This window comes from Pimephales promelas, chromosome 17 (genome assembly GCF_988280905.1).
Source record: "Pimephales promelas chromosome 17, fPimPro1.hap1.1, whole genome shotgun sequence".
In the NCBI taxonomy this organism is placed as follows: Eukaryota; Metazoa; Chordata; class Actinopteri; order Cypriniformes; family Leuciscidae; genus Pimephales; species Pimephales promelas.
This window is the reverse complement of record NC_142785.1, coordinates 3134761-3159268: the sequence shown is the minus strand read 5'-3', so window position 1 is coordinate 3159268 and position 24508 is coordinate 3134761. Positions and strand designations below refer to the sequence as shown.

The window sequence follows — 24508 nt, the reverse complement described above, 5'->3', positions numbered from 1 at the left end:
TCTGCTCACCAAGGCTGCATTTATTTGATTACAATTAATATTATTACAATCTAAAATAACTGTTTTCTATTTGTAATGCATGTTGAAATGTAATTTATTCCTTTGATCAAAGCTGAATTTTGTATTTAGCGTCACATGATCCTTCAGAAATCACCCTAAAATGCTGATTCGATTATTAATAATGGCTCTTCTTAACATTGTTTCTTGAGCAGCAAATCATCATATTAGAATTATTCCTGAAGGATCATGTGACACTGAAGACAAAATTCAGCTTTGATAACAGGAATAAATTACATTTCAAAATATATTACAAACATAAAACAGTTATTTTAGATTGCACAATATAACAGTTTTTACTGTATTTTTGATGCTGAGCATCAGAAACTCTTTCAAAAGCATTAAATGGTTTAATGAAATGAGCAGAAGTTTAAGATACAAAGCAAACGGAGTGATTTGGACACGTCGGTGGTTAAGACAGGAAGTGGTAATGGAGGTACCCTGCTCTGCTGAGTTGAAGCCTTCAACAAGTTTGCTTGAGTTTTCAGCAAAGAAGCGCTGTCTGTACATGATGCGCACGTCGGCATGGCAGCCGCGGTTGAGCACGTCTGGCGAGTCGCTCATGAGGACGCAGAAGCCATCGGCCGCCTGAGATCCTAACTCCGGGTCGCTCAACAGAGCAAAGAGCTGAAAGCAGAGGAGAGAGAGACACCACTCGAACGCTGAACCTCGGAAAACAACAAAAAGCAAAAAACAAAAAACAAAAAACTACCTTGTCAGTCAGGGCTGTTGATAGCGGATGGTACCGTAACAGGAGAGCTTTGGCCACCTATACAAAAGAAGAAGTGTTTGAAAAACTCAGTGGTTCTTGTGTATCAAACGTGCACTTTAAAGGTGCAATACCTAAGATTTTTGCATTAAAATATCCCAAAATCACAAGGCCAGTGTTATATATTTAGTAAAGATGATAACTCACAATATTCCAAATGTTTCAAACAATGTTTAAATCGCGAGAAAATTGAGATTTTAACCAAGGAAACGGCACGTGTCAGCAGGGGTGAGCTGGGAGTCGCGAGTCAATCGCGTCATATCCGCTTACCTCGGTTTCCGCTCTTACTACGTGTAGTCCTGGACAAATGCGGTAGTTGTAGTTGTGCGTTAGCGCCTATCAAACGGCAGCTTGTTTCGCGCATTTGTTATGGAATGGAGCACATATATTCTTTTCATTTATTCTCGGAATGTGAACTGTTGGCTGTAAAGGGGGTCGCACACCGGACGAGAAGCGCCGCGTCACGTTTAGGACAACTTCAGTAACGTTATCGAACACCGGACGCGCACTTTCTCATCAGTGTATGGCCAGCAATATTGTTATGTTTAATGACAGAAAAGGAAGATAATGTCTGTTCTATGTTATTGTACTGTACAATTAAATACAATCGTTGCTGAGTCTGCATTCTGAAAACTTTACCTCAGATCATCCGTTCACAGAATGAATTGAGAATCTCACGTGAAAAATCTAATAATAATCAGTAATTGTCATTCAAGCAGCTGATTTCTGTAAATGACTGCAAAACTAAATGCATAGATATTGCAGCATAGGGCAAAGTCAGGATCCATTAGCAACGGTTTGAGGCAAAAATAATTACAATTTTATATAAAACTATGTAAATGGCGCTCTGTGGCGCAGCAGGGTTTTGAACACGGTCCTGAAACGTTGCTGGGCGCCGCGGACAGACGCCGAATGGCGCCGCCGATATGTGTACACTAGGGGTGGCACGGTACATGAAAAAACACCCGAACCGTTCGGTTCGCTTGTCTCGGTTCGGAGCGTGTGTGCGTCTCACGGTTCGACGCATGCGCAATGTAGCCTCGTGTCCGTATGTCACGTTTGTTTTCTTTTCGCACGACATAAGCTTGTTCAACTTGGACCGGCGCTGCACAGAGCGACCGGTGAATAACATCAAACTAGAGCGGGAACGACGGCTCCGTCACTCACTTTCGCGGTATTTGATGTCATTACCGATCGCTCTGTATGCCGGTTCTTAGTAAGCAATCCAGTAAAAGTGGAGTATGGAGCGCTGCAGGTCACGGCACGCGGAGAAATGGCAAGTGGGAGAGATGAGGGAGTTGGAGGAAGCGCGAGCGTCCTATAAGTCTGGTGTGTGGGAACATTTTGGATTTCATGTAATGATATTTTAATATAACGCTACAGTGGCACTTTATGTTTAGATAAGAGCTCCAGTCATATGTTTCGAAATCCTGCACTTTAATTTCAAGTGAAAAAAGGTACCCTCACTTTTTGGGAATAGAAGCATTGTTTATACTGTTTTTTGTGTTGAGGTTGAACTTGTTTCACTTTATGTTTATGGCCTTTGCTATATTGCTATAGCCTAATTATAGGCAATGAGGTATTCATGTATATTAACTTATTCATAAAAGACAGTGTAGTTCCTCTTTTTTTCTTTTAAAAGATAGAATTTTTGTAAGAGCTACAAAAGTTGTCAGTTGATAAATGCAAGTTAATTTCTTTGTGTAAATAAGATTTGTGTGATAAAAATGCTCAAGTTCTTGTAGAGATAGTGTTACACATTCTCCTTTTTTTTTCAAAATAAATGAAAAGCATGTCAATGTCTTCTCTCTTGCTGTATCTAAATCTCACCTAGCTTTCCTCTGAGATAGTCCCAAAATGTGCTTAAAGTCAAAGAGTCAAATTCAGTTTGTGCATGATTGCATGAATATAATTTTTTTTATACTGTATCCTAAAGTGTGGATAATTAAGCTAAATATCACATGCTGAAGTACATTTCTGGAGTGTTAAAGATTAAAAGAAAAAAAATAACAAGAACCGTACAGAACCGAAAACCGTGACACTAAAACCGTGATACAAACCGAACCGTCGGTTTTGTGAACCGTGCCACCCCTAGTGTACACTTATAGATAATAATGTGTTCGAATAATTATGTGGTGCAACGCGGCGCTGCAGCTTCTCGTCCGGTGTGCGACCCCCTTAACGTTAATTTTGTGAAACTGTAGCTGTGGTTGAATACTTACACGACATGAAAAGATGTGTCAAATGTACATTGCAGACATCCCAAGTCTCCCGGATCTCCCGCATATTGATAGCGTTTCCCTGATGCCCGCAAATTAGTTCAAATCTCCCGGGATATAATGTTAGAGCGAGACATACTGCGCGCATAACATACAGCGCGCTGCGCGTGCACTGTACAGAGGGAGAGACTTTGCGTTTGTGCCTCGCGAACGCGAAAGTTAGCCTTCCCTCCCACCCCCACAATCTTGTTATCGAAATATACCTCCCGGAAATGAATTCTTGCAGGTTGGGATAACTGACATTAAATTGATTTTTTATTTTTATAAAGTTACCAAGGAGGGCCAACCACGTCAACTCCTTGCAAGAGACCTGCCTCTTCAAACCCTCTCCACCATAGCTTCGTCCAGTGACTCGTACAGTAACATCTGTGATAACTAATTTACTTTTAAACCTGACTTTTCTTGCACGGTTATTTCAGTTTAATGAAAAACAAGCATGTCATTAAACGCAATGTTTATAGAAATCGAACTTTACCTCATCCATGACAACTAATTTTCGATTCCCGTCTGATTGATTTATCCACGGTGGAGTTGAAAACAACAGTTCCCATCATTCCGCGTTCCTCCACGGCGTCATCAAGCAAAGCCGTTGTTGTTGTTTTGAATGTAGCGCCCTCTAGCGGCATCTAAATCTTAGGTATTGCACCTTTAAAGAGGTGGTTGTGCTTTGAACTTTATGCTCAAACAGCAACATTACACACCAACTAAACAACATCTGCAAAGTTACGACGCAAAGCAAAGTAGATTTAAATAGAGATCATAAACATTATCGAACATTCTCTTGAAATTGTTTTATAGAGAAAAAAGATATCGCGATAATGAATGGATGAGCATTTCAATCTAAGACGTGGCTAAATGTAATTTATGACCTAGTATGGAAAATCCGAACGTTTTCATTAGGGCTGGGTATTGACACAAATTTCACAATTCGATTCGATTTCGATTCCGATTCGATTCAGTATTGATTATTTTGGATATCAGTTACAATAAATGGCAAATTTTCTCAAGGAAATCAAATTTCTTAACTAATGCTGTAAACTATGGGAGTCTAGTTGTAGCCTAATATGAAGGTAATAATGAACTGTTTTGTAGCTATACAAACACTAAAATTACACTTTTATTTATTTTTTTAATAAGAAGATTATATGAAATATAAACATTTAAATGGTGACTGTCATAAAAACGTGCCAGATTTATTCAAATATGCATTAAATATTGAAGAACATTAAGATTATAATGCATATGTAATATGGTGTATATATTTAGCAAAACGCTCCTCTCTAGAGTTATTTTTTCTAGCTGACTAACGAGTTTATGTGGGTTTTCTGAGGTAAATATGATGATGACATTGATTACAAGCTGTTTAACTGACGTCTTTCCACGGTTGAAACGCTGATTGAGCGAATCAATGTGACATGATACAGATTTCGATAAGTTGTACTCTATCTTTTAACACACTTTCAGATGCTCATTCATGTTTATTTGGCGCTGTGACTGGTATTATTAAGCCGGAAGAGAGATCAGCGCCGCTGCTTCAGCTGCGCCAGAGCGATCTCACGCCACAGCGCCAAAACGCTATTGATGCTTTTGAATTTATAAAGAAAATGGACGTAATTTGAAAATTGAGACTTTGTTTCATATCAATAGTAACAAAGGACAAAGATTATTGCGTTTTTTTGGATGCGCTCAGCCGCGATACAATGTCCCATTCATTCAAATGAAACAGGATGACTAATTGATTCTTGAGATTTAAGAATCGATATCGGTTCGTAAAAATGAGAATCGATTAGTATTGAGAAATCGATATTTATTACCCAGCCCTAGTTTTTATGACTTTTTAAGGCCTAAAATTCTTCTTATTAAATTTAAGACATTTTATGACTCCGCGGAAACCTATATTTGACTATATTTGTGCGTGTTGATCAGCGTTTATGTGCATAAAATGTTCAAAACAGTGGAACAATGGAAGAGTTGGTTCAGAAATGAAAAAACTGACGAGACTCTTGATTTGGTCATTACCCAGAGCAGCAGTGTGAAGGCTTGTGTTCGCTGGGAAGAGGAACCGTTCTCCAGCTCGACACTGATCCTCTTCAACACTCTCTCCAGCACTGCGTCAAGAGCTTCACCTGAACACACACACACACAACATGCGTGATCAGGTAAATCAACTCAAGCTCAAATAACCCATTCATTATTCCACTGATCTACATTGATAGAAAAGAGGCAGTGGTTCCCAAAGCTTTGGTAGAGATACATATATTCAAGCCCCCCACCCACATAAAGACTCTCTCAGACATGACCTTGCATGCAAAATCCTGTGGGATTCATTTGAAACATTTTAATTAGTACAGTGCGACAAACTCTCAACTTCAACAGGCTTTTCTTTGTGTTTGTGATGATGGGTAAGAGGTCTCTGAACTGTTTGGCTACATACTGTCAGAAGTTCATATTTTAAAACATGAAACACTGTGGTCTTTCTTCTTTATCCTCCGTTGTACTGGTGAATCCGAGAGCGAGGCATGCCTCGTCATATTTTGAAAATGAATTAATCGCAACAGCCCTAGGTCATGTTGGACAAAATTCAGTCTACGTGATGTAAGAAGATGACAAAACCATCCTGTGTGTACCTGCCGGCCTCTTGTTGACCAATCCAGCGAAGCATTTCGCTGCAAACGTGTAGCAGAACTGGTGTGAACACGAACAGATCAGATCCTCCAACTGGACCAGAAGCCTGTCGATCTCAGGGATATCCACCTGTTGTGGAATTGATGAAATGAACATTTTGAGTAAATGATGACAGAATTATAGTTTTGGGGGAAACGATCACTGTAAGACAGCCAGAAATATTCAAATTGCAATTTTACAGTTTGTCTTTTTTAATACAAATATAATAATAATAAAAAACTATTATTTCTATTATTATAATGGTCATATTTAGAAACAACCATAAATATTAGTGTTGCTATTTTATTGTTGAACTGTAAAATAAAATAATGTTTATTGTTATTATATTTTTTCCTTAAAGGAGCAGTTCACTTTAAAAAAAAAACTTTTGCTGATAATTTACTCACCCCCATGTCATCCAAGATGTCCATGTCTTTCTTTCTTCAGTCGAAAAGAAATTAAGGTTTTTGATGAAAACATTCCAGGATTTTGCCTCCATATAATGGACTTCAATGAGAACCAAACAGTTCAAGGTCCTAAAGACAGGTTCAGTGCAAATTGCAAACTGTTCAAAGGGCTTTAAACGATTCCAGATGATGATTAAGGGTCTTATCTAGTGAAACGACCGGTCGTTAAAAAAATAAATAAATAAATAAAGTTTAAGTTTTATAAGCACAAATGCTCGCCTTGCTCTGTTCTGTGATGCGCGTTCGTGACTCTCCTGTTCGAACTCGTTCAACAAAATGAACAAATCTTTTTTTGAGTCAATTTGTTCATTTTATTAGTTGAATTAATCAAATGACTCGAAAAAAAGGTTCGTTCATTTGATGAACGAGTTTGAACAGGAGTCACAAACGAGCAACACAAAACAGAGCAAGGCGACCATTTGAGCTTATAAACTAAAACTTTGTTATCTTAAACAATCGTTTCGCTAGATAAGACCCTTATTCATGATCTGGAATCGTTTAAAGCCCTTTCAACAGTTTGCAGTTTGCACTGAAAATGTCTTTTGGACCTTGAACCATTTGGACCCCATTGAAGTCTATTATATGGAGAAAAATCCTGGAATGTTTTCATCAAAAACCTTAATTTCTTTTCGACTGAAGAATGAAAGACATGGACATCTTGGATTACATGGGGCTGAGTAAATTTTAAGCAAAAGTTTTTTTAAAAGTGAACTACTCCTTTAAACACTAGATTTTTTATTTTACAATGAAATGTTACCATCAAAATATAAAACAATGTAAATAATGATTACTATTATTATTGTTTTTAATAATATATTTTATTTTATATGTATATATTTATCTAATAGTCATTGCTATACAATCATTAAACAAAAATGACCAAATTGTGAAGCCCTAAACAGCAAACTTTTAAAAAGTAATTATGATTTTTTTTTTTATCAGAAAAGAGAATAGCGCATCCCTACGGTAAAAAGCTTTGTTGAAAATCCCTGTCCTAAATGAATATTGTGAAGAGAGTGAGATAAGAGTTTAACTTACGCTGCGTGGAAGAGAGCAAACACAGGCCATCAGCAGACACACCAACTGAGACGGACCCCGACACTCTGCATGGCTCTGTGGGAAAAGCAGCACACAAACAAACCCGAGAATCATCCACAAACACTTGCTAAATTATGGGAGAACATTGAGGAGATCCTGATGATCCAAGAGACATTAGACCACCATTCACAACTCTCCCAGAACAGAAGTCGAGCTCAGTTAATCTGGATTGGCAAATGTAACCCTGACTGTCACACACCTGGAGCAACTGGATTTGGGAAGGGAAGGCATTCTCTGGCAGAAACGACACATCTCCATCCAGGAACAGAGAAACAGCCTGGGCCGCCATGCGGGACGCTGATCTAGAAGAAAACATCTATTTTAATACATCTTCATTTTGATTCAAGGTTCTGTATGTAAGTTTTTGACTGTATTAAAGCACAAAAATACCATAATATGTTTGCAGATATTTAGGAAACATTCTAAGTTACATACTTGTTTCTCTGAAAACACTTCTACAGCCAGTTATTCAGCTTTGAAATATGCAATCAGTGTTGGAAAGTCCCTTTTAGTTTTGGTTTGCGCTCGAAAATTAAGCCAAAATGCCAGTTTTGTAGAGTATTCTCGCAAGTACATTCTTAAAAGAGTTAAATGAAGTCTCAAATGTAGAAGAGTTGTGAGAAAATGGGATGTGTGTCAGATCCGCATCATGTGCATCAGATGTTTACGAGGTTACATGGGTCAAAAACAACCAAAACAATAAATTTTTGTGCATTTTGAGTTGACAAGGCGAGTAAAAATCTGAACCGGTCTGAACCAAAAATTAAGGCCTTATATATTGAAGGGCAGATAAATGTGACATTTATTATAATGGCTTTATGTTAGGACTGCACGATTTGGGGAAAATGTCATATTGCGATTATTAGGGCTGGGTAATAAATATCGATTTCTCGATATTAATCAATTCTCATTTTTACGAACTGATATCGATTCTTAAATCTCAAGAATCGATTAGTCATCCTGTTTCATTTGAATGAATGGAAACATTGTCTCGCGGCTGCGCGCATCCAAAACATCGCAATAATCTTTGTCCTTTGTTACTATTGATATGAAACAAAGTCTCAATTTTCAAATTACGTCCATTTTCTTTAGAAATTCAAAAACATAAATAGCGTTTTGGCGCTGTGGCGTGAGATCGCTCTGGCGCAGCTCAAGAGAAGCAGCAGCGCTGATCTCTCTTCCGGGTTAATAGTACCAGTCACAGCGCCAAATAAACATGAATGAGCATCTGAAAGTGTGTTAAAAGATAGAGTACAACTCATCGAACTCTGTATCATGTCACATTGATTCGCTCAATCAGCGTTTCTAACCGTGGAAAGACGTCAGTTAAACAGCTTGTAATCAATGTATCGTCATATTTACCTCAGAAAACCCACATAAACTCGTTAGTCAGCTAGAAAAAATAACTCCAGAGAGGAGCGTTTTGCTAAATATATACACCATATTACATATGCTTTATAATCTTAATGTTCTTCAATTTTTAATGCATATTTGAATAAATCTGGCAAGTTTTTATGACAGCCACCATTTAAATGTTTATATTTCATATAATCATCTTATTATAAAAATAAATAAAAGTGTAATTTAAGTGTTTGTATAGCTACAAAAGAGTTCATTATTACCTTCATATTAGGCTAATGAAGCCTATAGGCTACAACTAGACTCCCATAGTTTACAGCATCAGTTTAGAGATTTGATTTCCTTGAGAAAAATTGCCATTTATTGTAACTGATATCCAAAATAATTAATATTGAATCGAATCGTAATCGAAATCGAATCGAATTGCAAGCCTGTGAATCGAAATCAAAACGAATTGTCAAATTTGTCTCAATACCCAGCCCTAGCGATTATTGAGGTCAATATTGCGATTGCGATATAATAAACAAATGGTTTCATGTGTCAACTTGCTTGGCTCTAAAGTAAAACACATACACAGATTAGTGACCATTCTGTGCATTAATTTGTATTTCTCAACTCAAACTTATAATTTCAGTTAAATTCACATATTATAATATGTAATTGTGACTCACTCTGATTGTAACGCAGCACAGGCTGTGCTGATGACCGGAACTAAAGCAGAAAGAACGGCTTCATCTGTGAGTGGATTACTGTGACCTGTCGAACAAACCCACAGATACATCAACAAATAGCACACACACACTAACACACACCAGAAAATCATGACAAACACTGACCTGAGTCTCTACTCTGCAGCGCTGCCTGTAAGGCCAGTCCTAGAAGTCGAGGAATGATGTTGCTATGAAAGAATCGTCCGATCTCCTCAGTGTCGCGTGCGTGCGCTGCTATCCGCTGCAAACTGATGCATACCGCGCTCACTTCCTCCACCGAGAAACTGCAGCTACCTGAAAGATGAACAACGTGTTTCTGCATTAGTATACTATATTTGGTACTGTTTTTCACTGTAAAGCTGCTTTGAAACGATCTGTATTATATAAAGTGCTTTATAAACTAAGGAGTGACTTTGTATCAGAATCAAATAATTATTCCATAAAGTACAAGAAACTGTGAGATACTGCCAAATGTATTATTGACCAATCAGAATTCAGAACAGGAACAATCAGATTTAGAATATTTATTATTACAGTACGCCCCAGTAATTACCACTAATCTGTTCTGCCAAAAATTATGCCTAACATTTTGTTTTGCACTGTTGCTTTAGCAAAGTATCAGTCAATCGAACTAAGTGCGATATGTCTTAGTGCACTTAAAGGGTTAGTTCACCCAAAAATGAAAATTCTGTCAGTATTTACTCACCCTCATGTTGTTTCAACCCCGTAAGACCTTCGTTCATCTTCAGAACACAAATTAAGATATTTAAGATATTAAGATCGCTCCTGCATACTAGTCCATAGGCTTCTTGAGGGAATGACTCTTGCTGGAATCGAAAAGTCATCAAATACATCGTTAAAATAGTCCAAGTGACCACAGTGGCTCAATCTTAAGTTTATCAAACGACGAGAACACTTTTTGTGCGCAAAAACAAACAGAAATAATGACTATTTCAACTATTCACTTCCTTCTCCATGAGCCTGTTTGTCAGTTAACGTAGTGTGATTGCGTAGAGCTACGTCACACGTAGGCTCACTATTGGCCGACGCTGGTCATGTGTGTGTGATGCGTGTGACGTACAATAACAGAAGCTTACGCTATTAAACTAGTAACCTGACTCGCGCAGAGGGAGAAATAAACGAATAATTGAAATAAAGTCGTTATTTTTGTTGTTTTTTTGCGCACAAAAGTGTTCTCGTCGTTTGATAAACTTAAGATTGAGCCCCTGTAGTCACTTGGACTATTTTAACGATGTCTTTAATGACTTTGAGGACAGCAAGTCATTCCCTCAAGAAGCCTATGGACTAGTATGCAGGAGCGATCTTAAATATCTTAATTTGTGTTCTGAAGATGAACGAAGGTCTTACGGGGTTGGAACAACATGAGGGTGAGTTAATACTGACAGAATTTTCATTTTTGGGTGAACTAACCCTTTAAATTTACAAAATGCTTTGATATCTTGGGCTGGACCCGAATATTCGAATATTCATTCGGTGGGTTGGTATTTGATTTGAAAATGTGACATTCGAATATTCGTTGTTGGTTTTTTTGCACACCTGGCATCCCACTCGAAACGGTTCTCATTCGCGCTTGAATATGTTTTACAGAATAAAATCTGGTGAAATATAATACTTAACATATAACTTTGTTATAGCTATTTAATAAATATATTTGCTTCTTCTTGGACTACTAAAAGTGTTCCTGTAATGGGAGTATTCTCCGGCTAGAGCGCAGAACAGCGGAGTGTGTATGGACAGAACAGAAGTGCATGCCTGCGCTTGTATTTTGGGTTAAACTGCGTTGCTTTGACATTGTGGAAAATAGAATAATAGAAACAAAATGTATTATCCTTTTTAGCCGTTATTATCAATCTAAATTAATCTACAGCGAGACTTTGAGATTTTACTGGGAAGTCACGTCACAATTTCGTTATTATTTTTTTCAATTTCGTTTTTATGTTTCATTAAAATTTCGTTTTTTTTATTTTAATTTTTTGTTTTTATTTATTTTAATTTCGTTTTTATTCATTTAAATTTTGTTTTTATTCATTTAAATTTTGTTTCTTTTCCCTTTAAATTTCGTTTTTGTTTTATTTTATTTAAATTTCATTTTTTGTTTATTTAAATTTTGTTTTTATTTATTTAAATCCAACCTACTTTTTTCAGAGAGAAGACTATACCTTATTAAAAATATGAAGAGTTCAGATGCAAAAGCCTCTAAGTGCCATTTGAAATTTTCTTCTAGAATGATCATTTTTATCAAGCTTGTATATTTAAGTTCAGTGATTTCACTTAAATAGCAATGATAATTACCTATTAATTGTTATTTAAGTGAAATTACTGAACTTAAATATACAAGTTTGATAAAAATCATCATTTAAGAAGAAAATTTCAAATGGCATTTAGAGGCTTTTGCATCTGAACTCTTCATATATTGCTTAAGTTAAAAGACCTGTGTGTGTATTTTATATTAGTGCAGTGTCCATTCTCGGAGCATATAACCCCTGCTTGCGTGAGGCGCGCCGCTTCTTTATTTAAATCTACCCTACTTTGTCAGTTATTTGTTAGTGAAAAAAATATTAGACTAACTTATTAAAAATATTGCTTAAGTTAACAGACCTGTGTTTGTGTGTGTGTTTTGCAGTGAGTGTCCGTTCTCGGAGCATAAGCTCTGTTCGCGTGAACAAGTGTCTATATGTTTAGACTTTCAGCCTGACCTCTGATCAGTTTTATGACATTTTTATGAGACATTAGTATAATCAAAATTAATAATAGTAGTTATTATTAGTCTCTTATTGGCCTGTTTAGCTGAGCGATCCATGGAACAAACAAATCGAGCGCTGAAAATGGATAAAATAACACATCATACAGACACTTGATAATAAATCTTATGAGATGATCAGTTAATTGCATTTGATCAAATTTACTTTCAAGAAAACATTTGCCATGTGTTTGTAAAAGATGTTTTACACATGTTTGGTATGAGTGTGTTCATTTCCACTGTTCTGACCAGTAGGGGTCATCAGCATGTGGAGTTTCGAAACAGTGAATCATTTTACAAAGCAATTGATTCAAAGCTTTGAAAAGCTTCATTTCTTCCATCACTAATATATTGTCATAATTCATCAAAAGCAGATCATAAGCAAATTTGATAACGAACTGCTCTGAAACCGTGAGCCCGTAGAATCAGCGCTCAATTATGATTTCAACACGATTTATAGATTTTTAAGACAGATTATGCTAATCAATGACTAGAAGATAACTACACATCAGCTACATACATTCGTCAACTAACCAATCAGAAATGTTGTCTACATGTCATCACTTCTTAAATCTCTTTATCTTTGTCTGACTCCTGGTTTGAACATAAAAGGCTAAATGTTTTTGAAATGTCCAGTGATTGTCTGTGTAGTGCACGCTGTTGTAGCTCCGCCCTCTGTGAGCTGCAGCTCATTTGCATTTAAAGGGACAGACACAAAAATTGTGCGTTTTTGCTCACTCTCAAAAAGTGAACAATTAAACATGCTATATAAAAATATCTGTGGGGTATTTTGTGCTAAAACTTCACACACACACACTCGGAGGACATTAGTGACTTATTTAACATCTTGTGAAAAGGGAATTATAATACCCCTTTAAGCCTTTTGAAGTTTAATAATCACATTAAGTCACATCGTGATTCCTGTTTTTCTGTTCCCAAATTTAGGACCTCATGAAATGATAAATAAGACTTTTCTTATACAATTTAAGATATTTAAGACTTTTTATGGTCTTAAATTTGATAGAACTGTTTTAAGGACCAGACGGGACCCTGACAATTTTTCAAAAAAGATTATCAGAATGAATGTGTACCTGTGTGTGCTGAAGCCAGCACCTGTAGCAGGACGGGGGTGCTTTCCTCCACAACACTGAGCTGAGACGACACAGACGCTACCGCCGTCACACACCGCAGACGGACAGCTGCGTTAGACTCTGTTGAGGAAAGTAATCCCAGATTATCTGTTAAACTGCACTGTGTGTGTTTGTGTGTGTGTGTGTGTGTGTGTGTGTGTGAGTGTGCACACTGGGTCTCACCTGATAAGATCTCTTCCTTGAGTCGAGGAATCATCCTGGAGATGAAGGCTTTGGGATGCAGATGAGCCAGAGAGCCTGAACACTCCACTACAGCCAAACTGAGAGACAGAAATGTGGGAAAAGCTCTCAAGGAATAATTCAGATAAAGATGTAAACACATTAATGACATCCCTCCTCTCCTATGATCTCCCATGAGCGATAACTACCTCACTTGAGTGTCTTCTTCCTCCAGAATGAGTCTGGTCAAATGATCAACAGCTTTCTCAACATCTGTCTGAGCCAACAAGCCTGTGAGGAGCAACACAAGAGTGACGTAACACACACCATGAGCATGTTATCCTTTGACCGCCCACATTTAATCGGTCTTCAGAAACGAAATAAATAAATAAACCTTATACAAACAAGTTATTTTTCTATTCATGAAATGCATATTAAATACAATGAATATAAACTGCTGATAAAAAAAAAAATACAATATTGTGAAATACTACAATTTAACCTTCAAATGGTCTTTTTTTCCTGTTTACACTTCTGGGCTTCGGGCCTATAAAACCCCAACAATTGATTGAGTAATTGTACAAAAAATATATATTTTTAATCATACAAATAATATATCATTTTTCTTGTTTACTTCTCATCTAATTCAGTACTGCAGTGTTTTTGGAGATATAAAGTACTTTTGTATCCATATACCACACAATTCCTCAACTACACCATTAGCTTGCATATGAAATATTATTTTTTTATGAAACATTGCATTTATGCTCTAGTACTAGGCCTTCATTTTTGTGAAAAAAAATTCAGATTTATGCCTTCTTTTTTTGACACATGAAGAAAATATATTTAATTTTTTTCACATTTCCCATTCATTTCGATGTGGGGTCATATTGACCCCGAAGACCGGAAGTGTAAACATTTTTTTTTACATACCTTCAGAACAACCGAACCAAGCCCAGTTTTGTGTGTGTGTGTGTGTGTGTGTGTATAGATAGATAATGTATGAAAAGTCACAAAATCTTATTCCACTGAGATTAAGGGAACCTTTTTTTATTAAGTAAAAGTCGATTAGGGTTGTATAGACCCCATGACCAAATTGAGGGCTACAAGATTTTTAAAGAAAATCATTTTCTATTGTAAAATATGTTAAAATGTAATTTATTCCTGGATATTCCTCCAGTCTTCAGTGTCACATGATCCTTCAGAAACTATTCTAATATGATGATTTAATGTTCAAAAAACATTTAGATTATTATACTAATGTTAAAAAAAACAGTTGTACTGCTTCATATTTTAATGGAAACCATGATATATGTTTTTACAGGATTCTTTGATGAATAGAAAGCTCAAAAGGAACATTATAAATGTCTTTACTGTCACTTTAGATCAATTCAATGCATCCTTGCTGAATTAAAGTAGTAATGTCTTTCAGAAATGTTGTGCGTCCACTCACCGGGCTGCTGTCCCAGTGCAGTAAGCACACGTGTGGCTGTAACCTGTAGACCTGCACTTGACTCCACCAGCGCTGAAAACACCACGCTGCACAAAGACTGCTGAAACGCAACCAACACACTCTCCACTGCGTACATGCAGGAGACAGAGAGAGAAATGCATTTAAACATTTAAAACATTTTAGCTGAGACTCTTTCCACCAAGCATGCACATAAAATTGTAAAATGTCTTATGCATGAGATCTAACGGTCTCGGTCACTATAAGTCTGGAGGTGAATGTGTTGAGCATGTTATCTGGTCACACACCTCCATCTGGAGGCCGGCTGAGCGGGGTCGGCTGAACGAAACCCTGCAGAACCTCCAGCAGGGTGCGCCGCTGAGCACACTGTATAAAGATACGCTCAAATTAATTATGCATTACAGCGCAGTGTGCTTGTGTAAAGACACTCGCTGTGTCCGAAATCTCCACTCAAACCACTTCCCCTATGTAGGGGGTAGGGAGTAGAGCACTATATAGTGAGCTCACCAGCATAATAGAAACACCACTTTCGGACACTACTCGATCGTATCTCGGCGCCATTGCGTCATTGCTGTCGAACTATTTAAATTAGAGCCCGACCGATAAAGGATTTTGAAGGCCGATATTGATACAAATATTTGTTGGTTTTAAAATCCGATATATCGGCCGATATTTTTTTATTTTATTTTTTACTTCAGAAACGTGCAACAAAACATTAACAGATTTCCCTAACATTGGTTATTTGTAGTTATTTATGAGTTTTAACTAAAATAATATGATAATGCATTTTAAAAAGAAGCTTGTTTCTTTTATTGTCACAACACATAGTGACATTAGCTAGCTTTGTGGTTAGCTAGTCTATGATGAGCCATAATTTAGCAATGGATAACGTCATACTGCAAATTTTAAAAAATACATTTTCAATTTAACAGGCCAAGGAGAGATGATACATCTCATTGCTATAACTGTCACGCGCTATTAAAGAAATACTTCAGTCACATTGGCGAAAGTTAAGGACAGTCAATCAACTACACTGTAACAACGTAACGTAACTATTGCTAGCTAAACTCTTGGCTAATTTAACAGCACCTAAACTGGACATGATAGTCACAAATTTTGTCATTCTTATTTGAGTTAAGAGAACTAATGGGGATGATCTTTTAATTGTTATTCAAGCAACGTATGTCTCGTGACCAACTCAACGAGTGTTGCCAACAGGTGTGGTGTAGAGTGCCCTCTGGTGGACAAACTATACAACTCCAACACTCATGACATGGTTCAAGCATGTTTCGTCCATTTTTATTTTATTTTTGAAATATTCATTTATCAGCCATTATAACTTCCGATTCCGACAGTTTGGAAAATGCTTAATATCGGCCGATATATCGGTCTGGCTCTAATTTAAATGTGCCATCATCTGTCAGCTGGTGCCGAGCCGGCTCTGGGCTAAATAGATTTTTTTAAATAAAAATACATTACATTATATTGAGCTTATTTCTCCAAAATTTAAAAACTAACAAGTCATTTCTGTCCGTTTCTGTTATAATGCGCTACTCCACACATGTTTAACTTATTTTTACGATTAGCACAATGCATGATGGTATGTTGGGCTTGGGTTAGGGACCATCGGTTGTACACTTCTTTTCAAAATGCATTCTGGGATACATTGAGTGGACTATATAGGGTATAATAATCATCACTATACATTCGGACAGCACTACAAAATGGCGAGCTCACTATATAGTCCACTATATACGCCTTATTCACGGTAGTGCCATCTTTGATTTTTAATGAGAATGAAAGCGAGGCTGTGAGGGATAGACATGCATCTCTTCTATGGGCTGTACTGTAATTTATAGGGGTGGCACGGTACATGAAAAAACACCCGAACCGTTCGGTTCGCTTGTCTCGGTTCGGAGCGCGTGTGCGTCTCACGGTTCGACGCATGCGCAATGTAACCTCGTGCCCGTATGTGACGTGTGTTTTCTTTTCGCGCGACATAAACTTGTTCGACTTGGACCGGCGCTGCACAGAGCGATCGGTGAATAACATCAATCTAGCGCGAGTCGGCTCCGTATGCATTCATCACTTTCGCGGTATTTGATGTCATTACCGATCGCTCTGTGCAGCGCCGGTTCAAGTTAATAAACAAGCCAGTAAAAGTGGAGTATGGAGCGCTGCAGGTCACGGCACGCGGAGAAATGGCAAGTGGGAGAGATGAGGGAGTTGGAGGATGCGCCAGCGTCGTATAAGTCTATGGTATAAGTATAGTGTGTGGGAACATTTTGGATTTCATGTTATGATATTTTAATTTAACTACAGTGGCACTTTATGTATAGATAAGAGCTTCAGTCATACGTTTCCAAACCCTGCACTTTAATTTTAAGTGGAAAAAAGTACCCTCACATTTTGGGAACAGAAGCATTGTTGATACTGTTTTTGTGTTGAGGTTGAATCTCAATTTCACTTTATGTTTATGACCTTTGCTATTGCTATAGCTTAATTATCTATAGGCAATGAGGTTTCATGTATATTGACATTTAAAAGACAGTGTTTTAAGAGTTCCTCTCTTTTTCTTTTAAAAGATAGAATTTTGGTAAGAGCTACAAAAGTTGGCAGTTGATACATGAAAGTTAATTTCTTTGTGTAAATAAGATTTATGTGATAAAAATGCACAAGTTCTTGTAGAGATAGTGATACACATTCTCCTTTTTTTGCCAAATAAACAAAAAGCATGTCAATTTCTTCTCTCTTGCTGTATCCAAATCTCACCTAGCTTTCCTCTGAGATAGTCCCAAAATGTGCTTAAAGTCAAAGAGTCAAATTCAGTTTGTGCATGATTGCATGAATATAATATATATTTTTTTAATACTGTATCCTAAAGTGTGGATAATTAAGCTATATATCACATGTTGAAGTACATTTCTGGAGTGTTAAAGATTAAAAGAAAAAATAACAAGAACCGTACAGAACCGAAAACCGTGACCCTAAAACCGTGATACAAACCGAACCGTGGGTTTTGTGAACCGTGCCACCCCTAGTAATTTAATGTGTTTTCGGATTGTTCTGCTCATGAAACACTGGAAAAATCTTTCCAAGAAGATTTTAGTTGACAAAAAAACTCCTGACAACATAAGCTGTGGAAAATTGTAAGTAATCTAGGAGCTTTATTCAGCTTTTTACAGCGGATGCCATTGGAAACACGGTAAGTCTATCCCTCACAGCCTCACTTTCATACCTGTCATGGCGCTGCTCTGAATAAGGTCTATAGTGAGTAGTGGGTGATTTCGGACACAGCCTGGCTCATTTCTGAACATATATGCAGCAGGACTTAACCTAGGAGCACATTTTGAGAAAAAAAAAGCCATGTGTAGAGACTACTGCTTTAAAGACTACCTGTGTCCTGTTATTATACTGCTCCAGGAGGGCCGGTATGACCGCAGCCGACACTATCAGACTCGCTCTGTACGAGGCTCCAGCGGCGGCCTGCAGGAGTTTGGTACTGGGCCACACCAGCTTCAGGTCTGGCTCGCAGAGATGGTGCTGACAGTCTGAGAGGATGAGACACACACAAAGTCAGATGGTAAAAAAGTGAGAGGATACTTTGTCTGGATAATTAAAGTTGACCTATTGTGCTTTTTTACATCTGTTTTTAGTGTGTAATGCTGGTGTTTGACCATGAAAAATGTTTCAAAGTACAAGGCCCCCCAAAGAGAATTACTCTCTATATCAGTGTCAGTGTTTCTGAACTCCTGAAACGCCTCCAATGTAGTCTTGAGTTTTGTTCCGGGAACGAACACGTCACAATATTCCTCATTTAAATAATTAATATGCAGAATAAAGGGGCGGGGCCTGGTTGAGTTAGTTAGTAGTGTGTTAAAATGGTGGTTATGGTAAGGGGCGAGGCATTTCCGAACAGCCTCAAAGCACTTGACCAATCACAACACACTGCTCCAGCCGACCAATCAGAGCACAGTGTGCTTTTCAGAAGATAGACAGGAACTAAACAGAGCGTTACTGACAGACTGGGAAGAGAGGAGCCGCAACAATCGAAAATATAGGGAAAATAATGTGTTTTTTGAACACATGCATGAAAACTTATTCTAGTAGAGCTTAAAAACTAAATCAAGACTTTATAAAAGGGCATAATATGGCCTCTTTAACTAAAAATCATCCAAAGATGTGCTCATTCATAATTTTTCATGATCAGCAATTTTTACTCTTTATGTATTATTCTTGCATTATACCTAGGGCTGGGTATCGTTGAAAAAATGTCGATACCAATACCGATACCGGTTCCTGAGCGATATCTTTTTCGATACCAATTTTATGAAATCCATTTTAACAAGATTACATAACACATTACCTCAGAAAACCTTTCGTTTTATTTTTTTCAGTTTGACTCATGCTCCTTAGCCAGTGCATAAAGGAACATATATTTTTGTGTGTGTGTGTGTGTGTATTTGTTTGAGTACTGATTTAACGAGTTAACCCCTTAGGTAAGTCATTTTTCGATATTCGATAGGATTAAGGCAATTTGGTTGGTACCTGAAAAAAGTATCGAACTCGGTACCCAGCCCTAATTATACCAACATGCTACTAAGAGATAGGGGTGTAACGGTACACAAAACTCACGGTTCGGTACGTACCTCGGTTTTAAAGTCACGGTTCGGTACGTTTTCGATACAGCAAAAAGAAAGAAATGCCAGAGAAATTTCCTATTTGTTTAAAGAAAAAATATTTTTAAATAAGTGAGTTTTCCTAGATCTTGAAACTTTCAGGTTTATAAATGGGGGTCAACTTTGAAGGATGAACAAATAATGTTTTGGTCATCACATTAAAAATAACATTTAAATATATATATGTATTTAATATATTTATATATATTAAATATATATATATTTATTTATATAATATTTGAATTTTGAAGTGCTGGAAAAAGATGTGTGAAGTACTTGAAAGCATTTCACCATTCCAGCCAAACTGGTTCCAGTTAGTGTTACTATATTAAATCCATGGTGAATGTTGCTGGTCTGTGGACGAAAGTATTACTAGTTCATTCACGGCACAATGTTTCTCTTGGTTTCCATGACAGCGCTGTTTGATCTAATAGAGATCTACGGTTAATAACGGAGAAATGTGAATGCATCTCACTAGATCTCGCAGCGATGTTATTACCTCAGTGGCGAATTCAAATGTTTTCTTTACCGGATCTCTTAGCGCTGTGTAGTAACAGTGTTGCTTGATCGAGATCGGCTCGCGCTGCACAGATGTTGCTGGTCCGAACTGATAAACGATCCATGAAGCACATAACGAGTAGCGCAGTTTCGTTCTGCTTTCATTACGCTTGCCATTTGATGTTGCGCAACGTTGTGTTGGCCGCGTCAGCACGAATTTTGCTGGCAGGAAAAATGGTCCAAGCAATCGTTCGGTTTGTATGCGTACCGAACCGGAAGCCTCGAACCGAAACGGTTCAATACGAATACATGTACCGTTACACCCCTACTAAGAGAACATCCAGACATGTTTGAGTCCACCATTTGCAGATACCTTTGAGGACGAGGTTTAGAAACACCTGCAGGGAATCCTCAGAGTCTGAACTGAGCACAGAACGGGACAGACAGGACGTCAGCGCCCCGAGAGCCGACAGACCGGCCGATTCCACCCTCTCACTGGCCGTCTGGAACACCTGCACACAGGACATCAACTCACAGATCACATACGACACGGAAAAGATCTCATGTTTATGCCACGGACACCCAGATATAATGACCCCCTCCCTGAAATTAAGAAAGTCAGCAATATGCTTTCATGCATAAAGACCAACTTATCCTGTGAAACCGTATCTATTTCTATCTGGAATACATTAGAAAAATATATTAAATATTATCTGGGAAATACCATCTATCACGTCGACACTATTACTGAAGGAAATACTAATAACGTCAAATTTAATTATTATTTTTTACATGCAAAAACCCTAGTTTGAAAATCCCTGTGAAATGCAGTGTCTCTAAGTGCTTGTTTCCACAATTTGATTGAAGTGGAAAAAAAAAAAACATTTGTATAAGTGACAGCTATTTTTAAACTCTTTAAAGATACAATATGCAGGATGTTTACAGTAAAATATCCCAAAATCACCAGGACAATGTTATATTTTTTGTTTAGTTGATAACTTACAATATCCCAAATGTTTTCAACTATTTGTAAATCGTGAGAAAATTGCGATTTTTAACCAAGGAAACGGGGCGTGTGAGCAGGGGTGAGGAGTCAATGACGTCATATCCGCGTTACCGCCGGTTTCCGCCAGGTTTGACCTCGTACTGCAACAGTAACCATGACGACAGACGTTGAAAACTGGGTCGGTTATGTCCGTTATGCCTAGCAGGAAGCTCACGCTGTTGTTTTGTTCAAACATTATGGACCATGGCAAGCAGACTTTGAGACAAACAGAGGACTAGAACGAAGATCAACATCTTTCCAGATGCCGAGAGCTCCACGTCCGCGACTAACTTCGACTTTACAGAGACGCGAAAGTTGCAAACTTTAGTTTAATGTATATTTGCTCACCTGTCTAATAATCAATGTTACAGTATATAGTTCAACATGATGAAAAGTTAGAATATGATCTGCATGTTATTCTCTAATGTTAAAGGATTAGTTCACTTTTGAAAAAACTTTTGCTGATAATTTACTCACCCCCATGTCATCCAAGATGTCCATGACTTTCTTTCTTCAGTCGAAAAGAAATTTAGGTTTTTGATGAAAACATTCCAGGATTTTTCTCCATATAATGGACTTCAATGGGAACCGGATGGTTCAGGGTCCAAACGACATTTAATAACAGTTTCAGATGCAGCTTCAAATGTCTTTAAACGACACCAGACGATGAATAAGGGTCTTATCATGCGAAACGATCGGTTATTTCAAAGCTTATTCCAAAAATGTAACTTTTCTAAGGACAAATGCTAGCCTTGCTCTATTCTGTGAGGCGCGTTTGCAACGTCACGTAATACGTAATTACGTTCAAAAGGTCACGGGCGACGTAGCCAGAAGTACAGAGTCAGAGTGTTTACAAGTTGAACGCATAGGTTGAACGTGAAAACTAACTCAAACGCCGTTTACAAAAAAGGAATTAAAAGGTAAAACAACGATGTCGGACGATTTTGATTCTGTACTTCTGGCTACGTCGCCCGGGACCTTTTGAACGTAATTATGTATTACGTGACGTTACAAAAGCGCTTCACAGAATAGAGCTAGGCTAGCATTTGTCCTTAGAAAAGTTACATTTTTGGAATAAGCTTTGAAATAACCGATCGTTTCGCATGATAAGACCCTTATTCATCGTCTGGTGTCGTTTAAAGACATTTGAAGCTGCATCTGAAACTGTTATTAACTGTCTTTTGGACCTTGAACCATCCGGTTCCCATTGAAGTCCATTATATGGAGAAAAATCCTGGAATGTTTTCATCAAAAACCTTAATTTCTTTTCGTCTGAGGAAAGAAAGACATGGACATCTTGGATGACATGGGGGTGAGTAAATTATCAGCAAAAGTTTTTTCAAAAGTGAACTAATCCTTTAATCTATCTTAGTCTCATACAGCCAACAAACAACATTCAACACACACAAATGCCGTTTAGAGTGTGATAGTGTAATGTTAGAGCAAGTGAAGTAGCGCTGCGTTACCTCAAGTTTAATTCCTCTTATAAACTGACCTGTGTGAGTAATTCAGCAAAATTAAATGTCCTTATTCCTTTATATCCGCAGGATTCGAGTTGGGTGTGGCGCTGGTTTACGTCTAACAAATCGCGCACTGCTTCACACTAGTCATGTTTAAAACATCATATATTCACTCATCCATAAAAGATCCATCAGCTTGCTGACAAGATCCATAATTCAGCTTAATGTGGAATATAAGTCATAAATATATACCCCTTTGTTATTGTAAGAGGTTAGCGACCCCTGGTGGCGAAACAATTGTATTGTATTGCAAGTAATAACTCACTTTTTAAGTGGAAGCACCAGTATTCGGCACTTGCACATTCAAGCAATAAATCCATGTGATTTTTTTCCTGCTTATCAAACATATCACAGATCATACTCGATCTCTGCAACATGGGAGGAAAAATAAAGAAATCGTAACTGGGTCACTTGAACCATGTAATGTAAAAGCAGCCTTTGTCCAAACCGGCCGTCGACCTGAAATGACTTTTCTGGAAGCTTCGGCATAACACGAGTAACTTGAAGCTTCAAATCTTGGCATAAAGTGGTGGGAAGTGTGTTATACAGAGCAAACTAATATGAGAAAAGCACCTGTGAGTTCCTGCATCCATTATTTTATGCCGCTCGCTCTTACCTCTCTCCGTATCGAGCTCCAAAGGCCCGGGAGGAACTCTGCCAGCTCTTTATGGCTGTATGTCAGACCACAGGCGGCCTAAAACAGAAGAATAGTGTGCAGTTTATTTATAGCAACCAAGACATATTTTCTAGGTAACACTTTAGACATTTTACTGACTATAGTAACTTTACAAGTACAAGTGTCAACCTATTCTACTAGCCCTACCCATAACTTAACAGTATTAGTAAAATGTCTAATTGGGACTATCAAAATAAAGTGTAACCGGTTTTTTTTATTGTTTTCAGGAGATATTCTCAGCCAGAGCAACAGTAAAGCATTGGGTTAGCAATGCCAAAGTCATGGGTTTGATTTCCAGGCAATGCATGAACTGATTAAACGTATAGCTTGAATATAATGCAAGTTGCTTTGGATGAAAGCATCTGTCAAAAGCATAATGTAAGTGAAAGCTATATAACAGTGGTTCTCAAATGTTGGGCTATGTCATCAAGGAAAAAAAAAATAATGCTAAAATGCAAATAATACAAAAACTAACCATATAATAATGCATAATGATGTACTAGATTCAAATTCCTTATCTAAATAATAAAAGAGAATCGAAAGTTAGTCAAACTAGGCAGACATGTCCTCTTTCTTGAAAATTAGAATATAAAATTCAATTATTTTGCACAATGAGCAGATTTTTGGTATTATGTTGTGTGTAAAATCTCAACCCTGAAGCAGAATCAATAGTGAAGGATTATAATCTGTACCAGTGTCTGCAGGGAGTCCACTTTGGCACTCTGAACATCCGAGTCCAGCTTCTCAATGATCAATGGTAACAGAAACTGTCAAGGAAAGGATACAAAACACAATAAACAAACGCACACAAAAGTTCCATTCATTGAACTATTTGCATAATTTCCAGTCTACTGATACACACAACCATTGAGTATAATCCCAAACAAAGGCTTATTGAGTTTAGCTCCTACCTCAGCAAACCGAGACGTCCCAGTAAGAACATTTCGTAGAGAAAGTATAAGATCTTCCTGTGTGATCCCATGAGGATCATTGGGTGGCTGAGAACAGACAGAGGAACAGTAATTAGGGTGACCACCCGTCCCGCTTTGTGTTTTCACCCCTTGTCCCGATCGTCGCACATTGAAGAAATGTCCCGCATTTGGTTTTAATTATCATTAAGAAAACATGCATGTGTTCTTTTGCCT

The 24508-nt window shown here is 37.6% G+C and overlaps 1 protein-coding gene across 2 annotated transcripts in view; it reads right to left on the bottom strand.

Annotated features, from left to right (window-relative positions):
- Positions 1-24508, bottom strand: part of mms19 (MMS19 homolog, cytosolic iron-sulfur assembly component) — a 37363-nt gene that overhangs the window by 5872 nt on the left and 6983 nt on the right. The window contains exons 9-26 of one of the 2 annotated variants that reach the window (XM_039657656.2): positions 24275-24361; positions 24056-24130; positions 23304-23381; positions 20496-20634; positions 18342-18496; positions 15233-15311; positions 14928-15053; positions 13684-13765; positions 13478-13575; positions 13256-13375; positions 9530-9697; positions 9365-9449; positions 7534-7636; positions 7275-7349; positions 5733-5859; positions 5125-5231; positions 770-826; positions 498-684 (exon numbers count right to left, since the gene is read on the bottom strand). In XM_039657656.2, coding sequence (XP_039513590.2) covers positions 498-684; positions 770-826; positions 5125-5231; positions 5733-5859; positions 7275-7349; positions 7534-7636; positions 9365-9449; positions 9530-9697; positions 13256-13375; positions 13478-13575; positions 13684-13765; positions 14928-15053; positions 15233-15311; positions 18342-18496; positions 20496-20634; positions 23304-23381; positions 24056-24130; positions 24275-24361 — 1948 coding nt within the window. Of the gene's footprint in view, positions 1-497; positions 685-769; positions 827-5124; positions 5232-5732; positions 5860-7274; positions 7350-7533; positions 7637-9364; positions 9450-9529; positions 9698-13255; positions 13576-13683; positions 13766-14927; positions 15054-15232; positions 15312-18341; positions 18497-20495; positions 20635-23303; positions 23382-24055; positions 24131-24274; positions 24362-24508 lie in introns of both variants that reach the window. The other variant, XM_039657655.2, reaches the window with a different exon arrangement.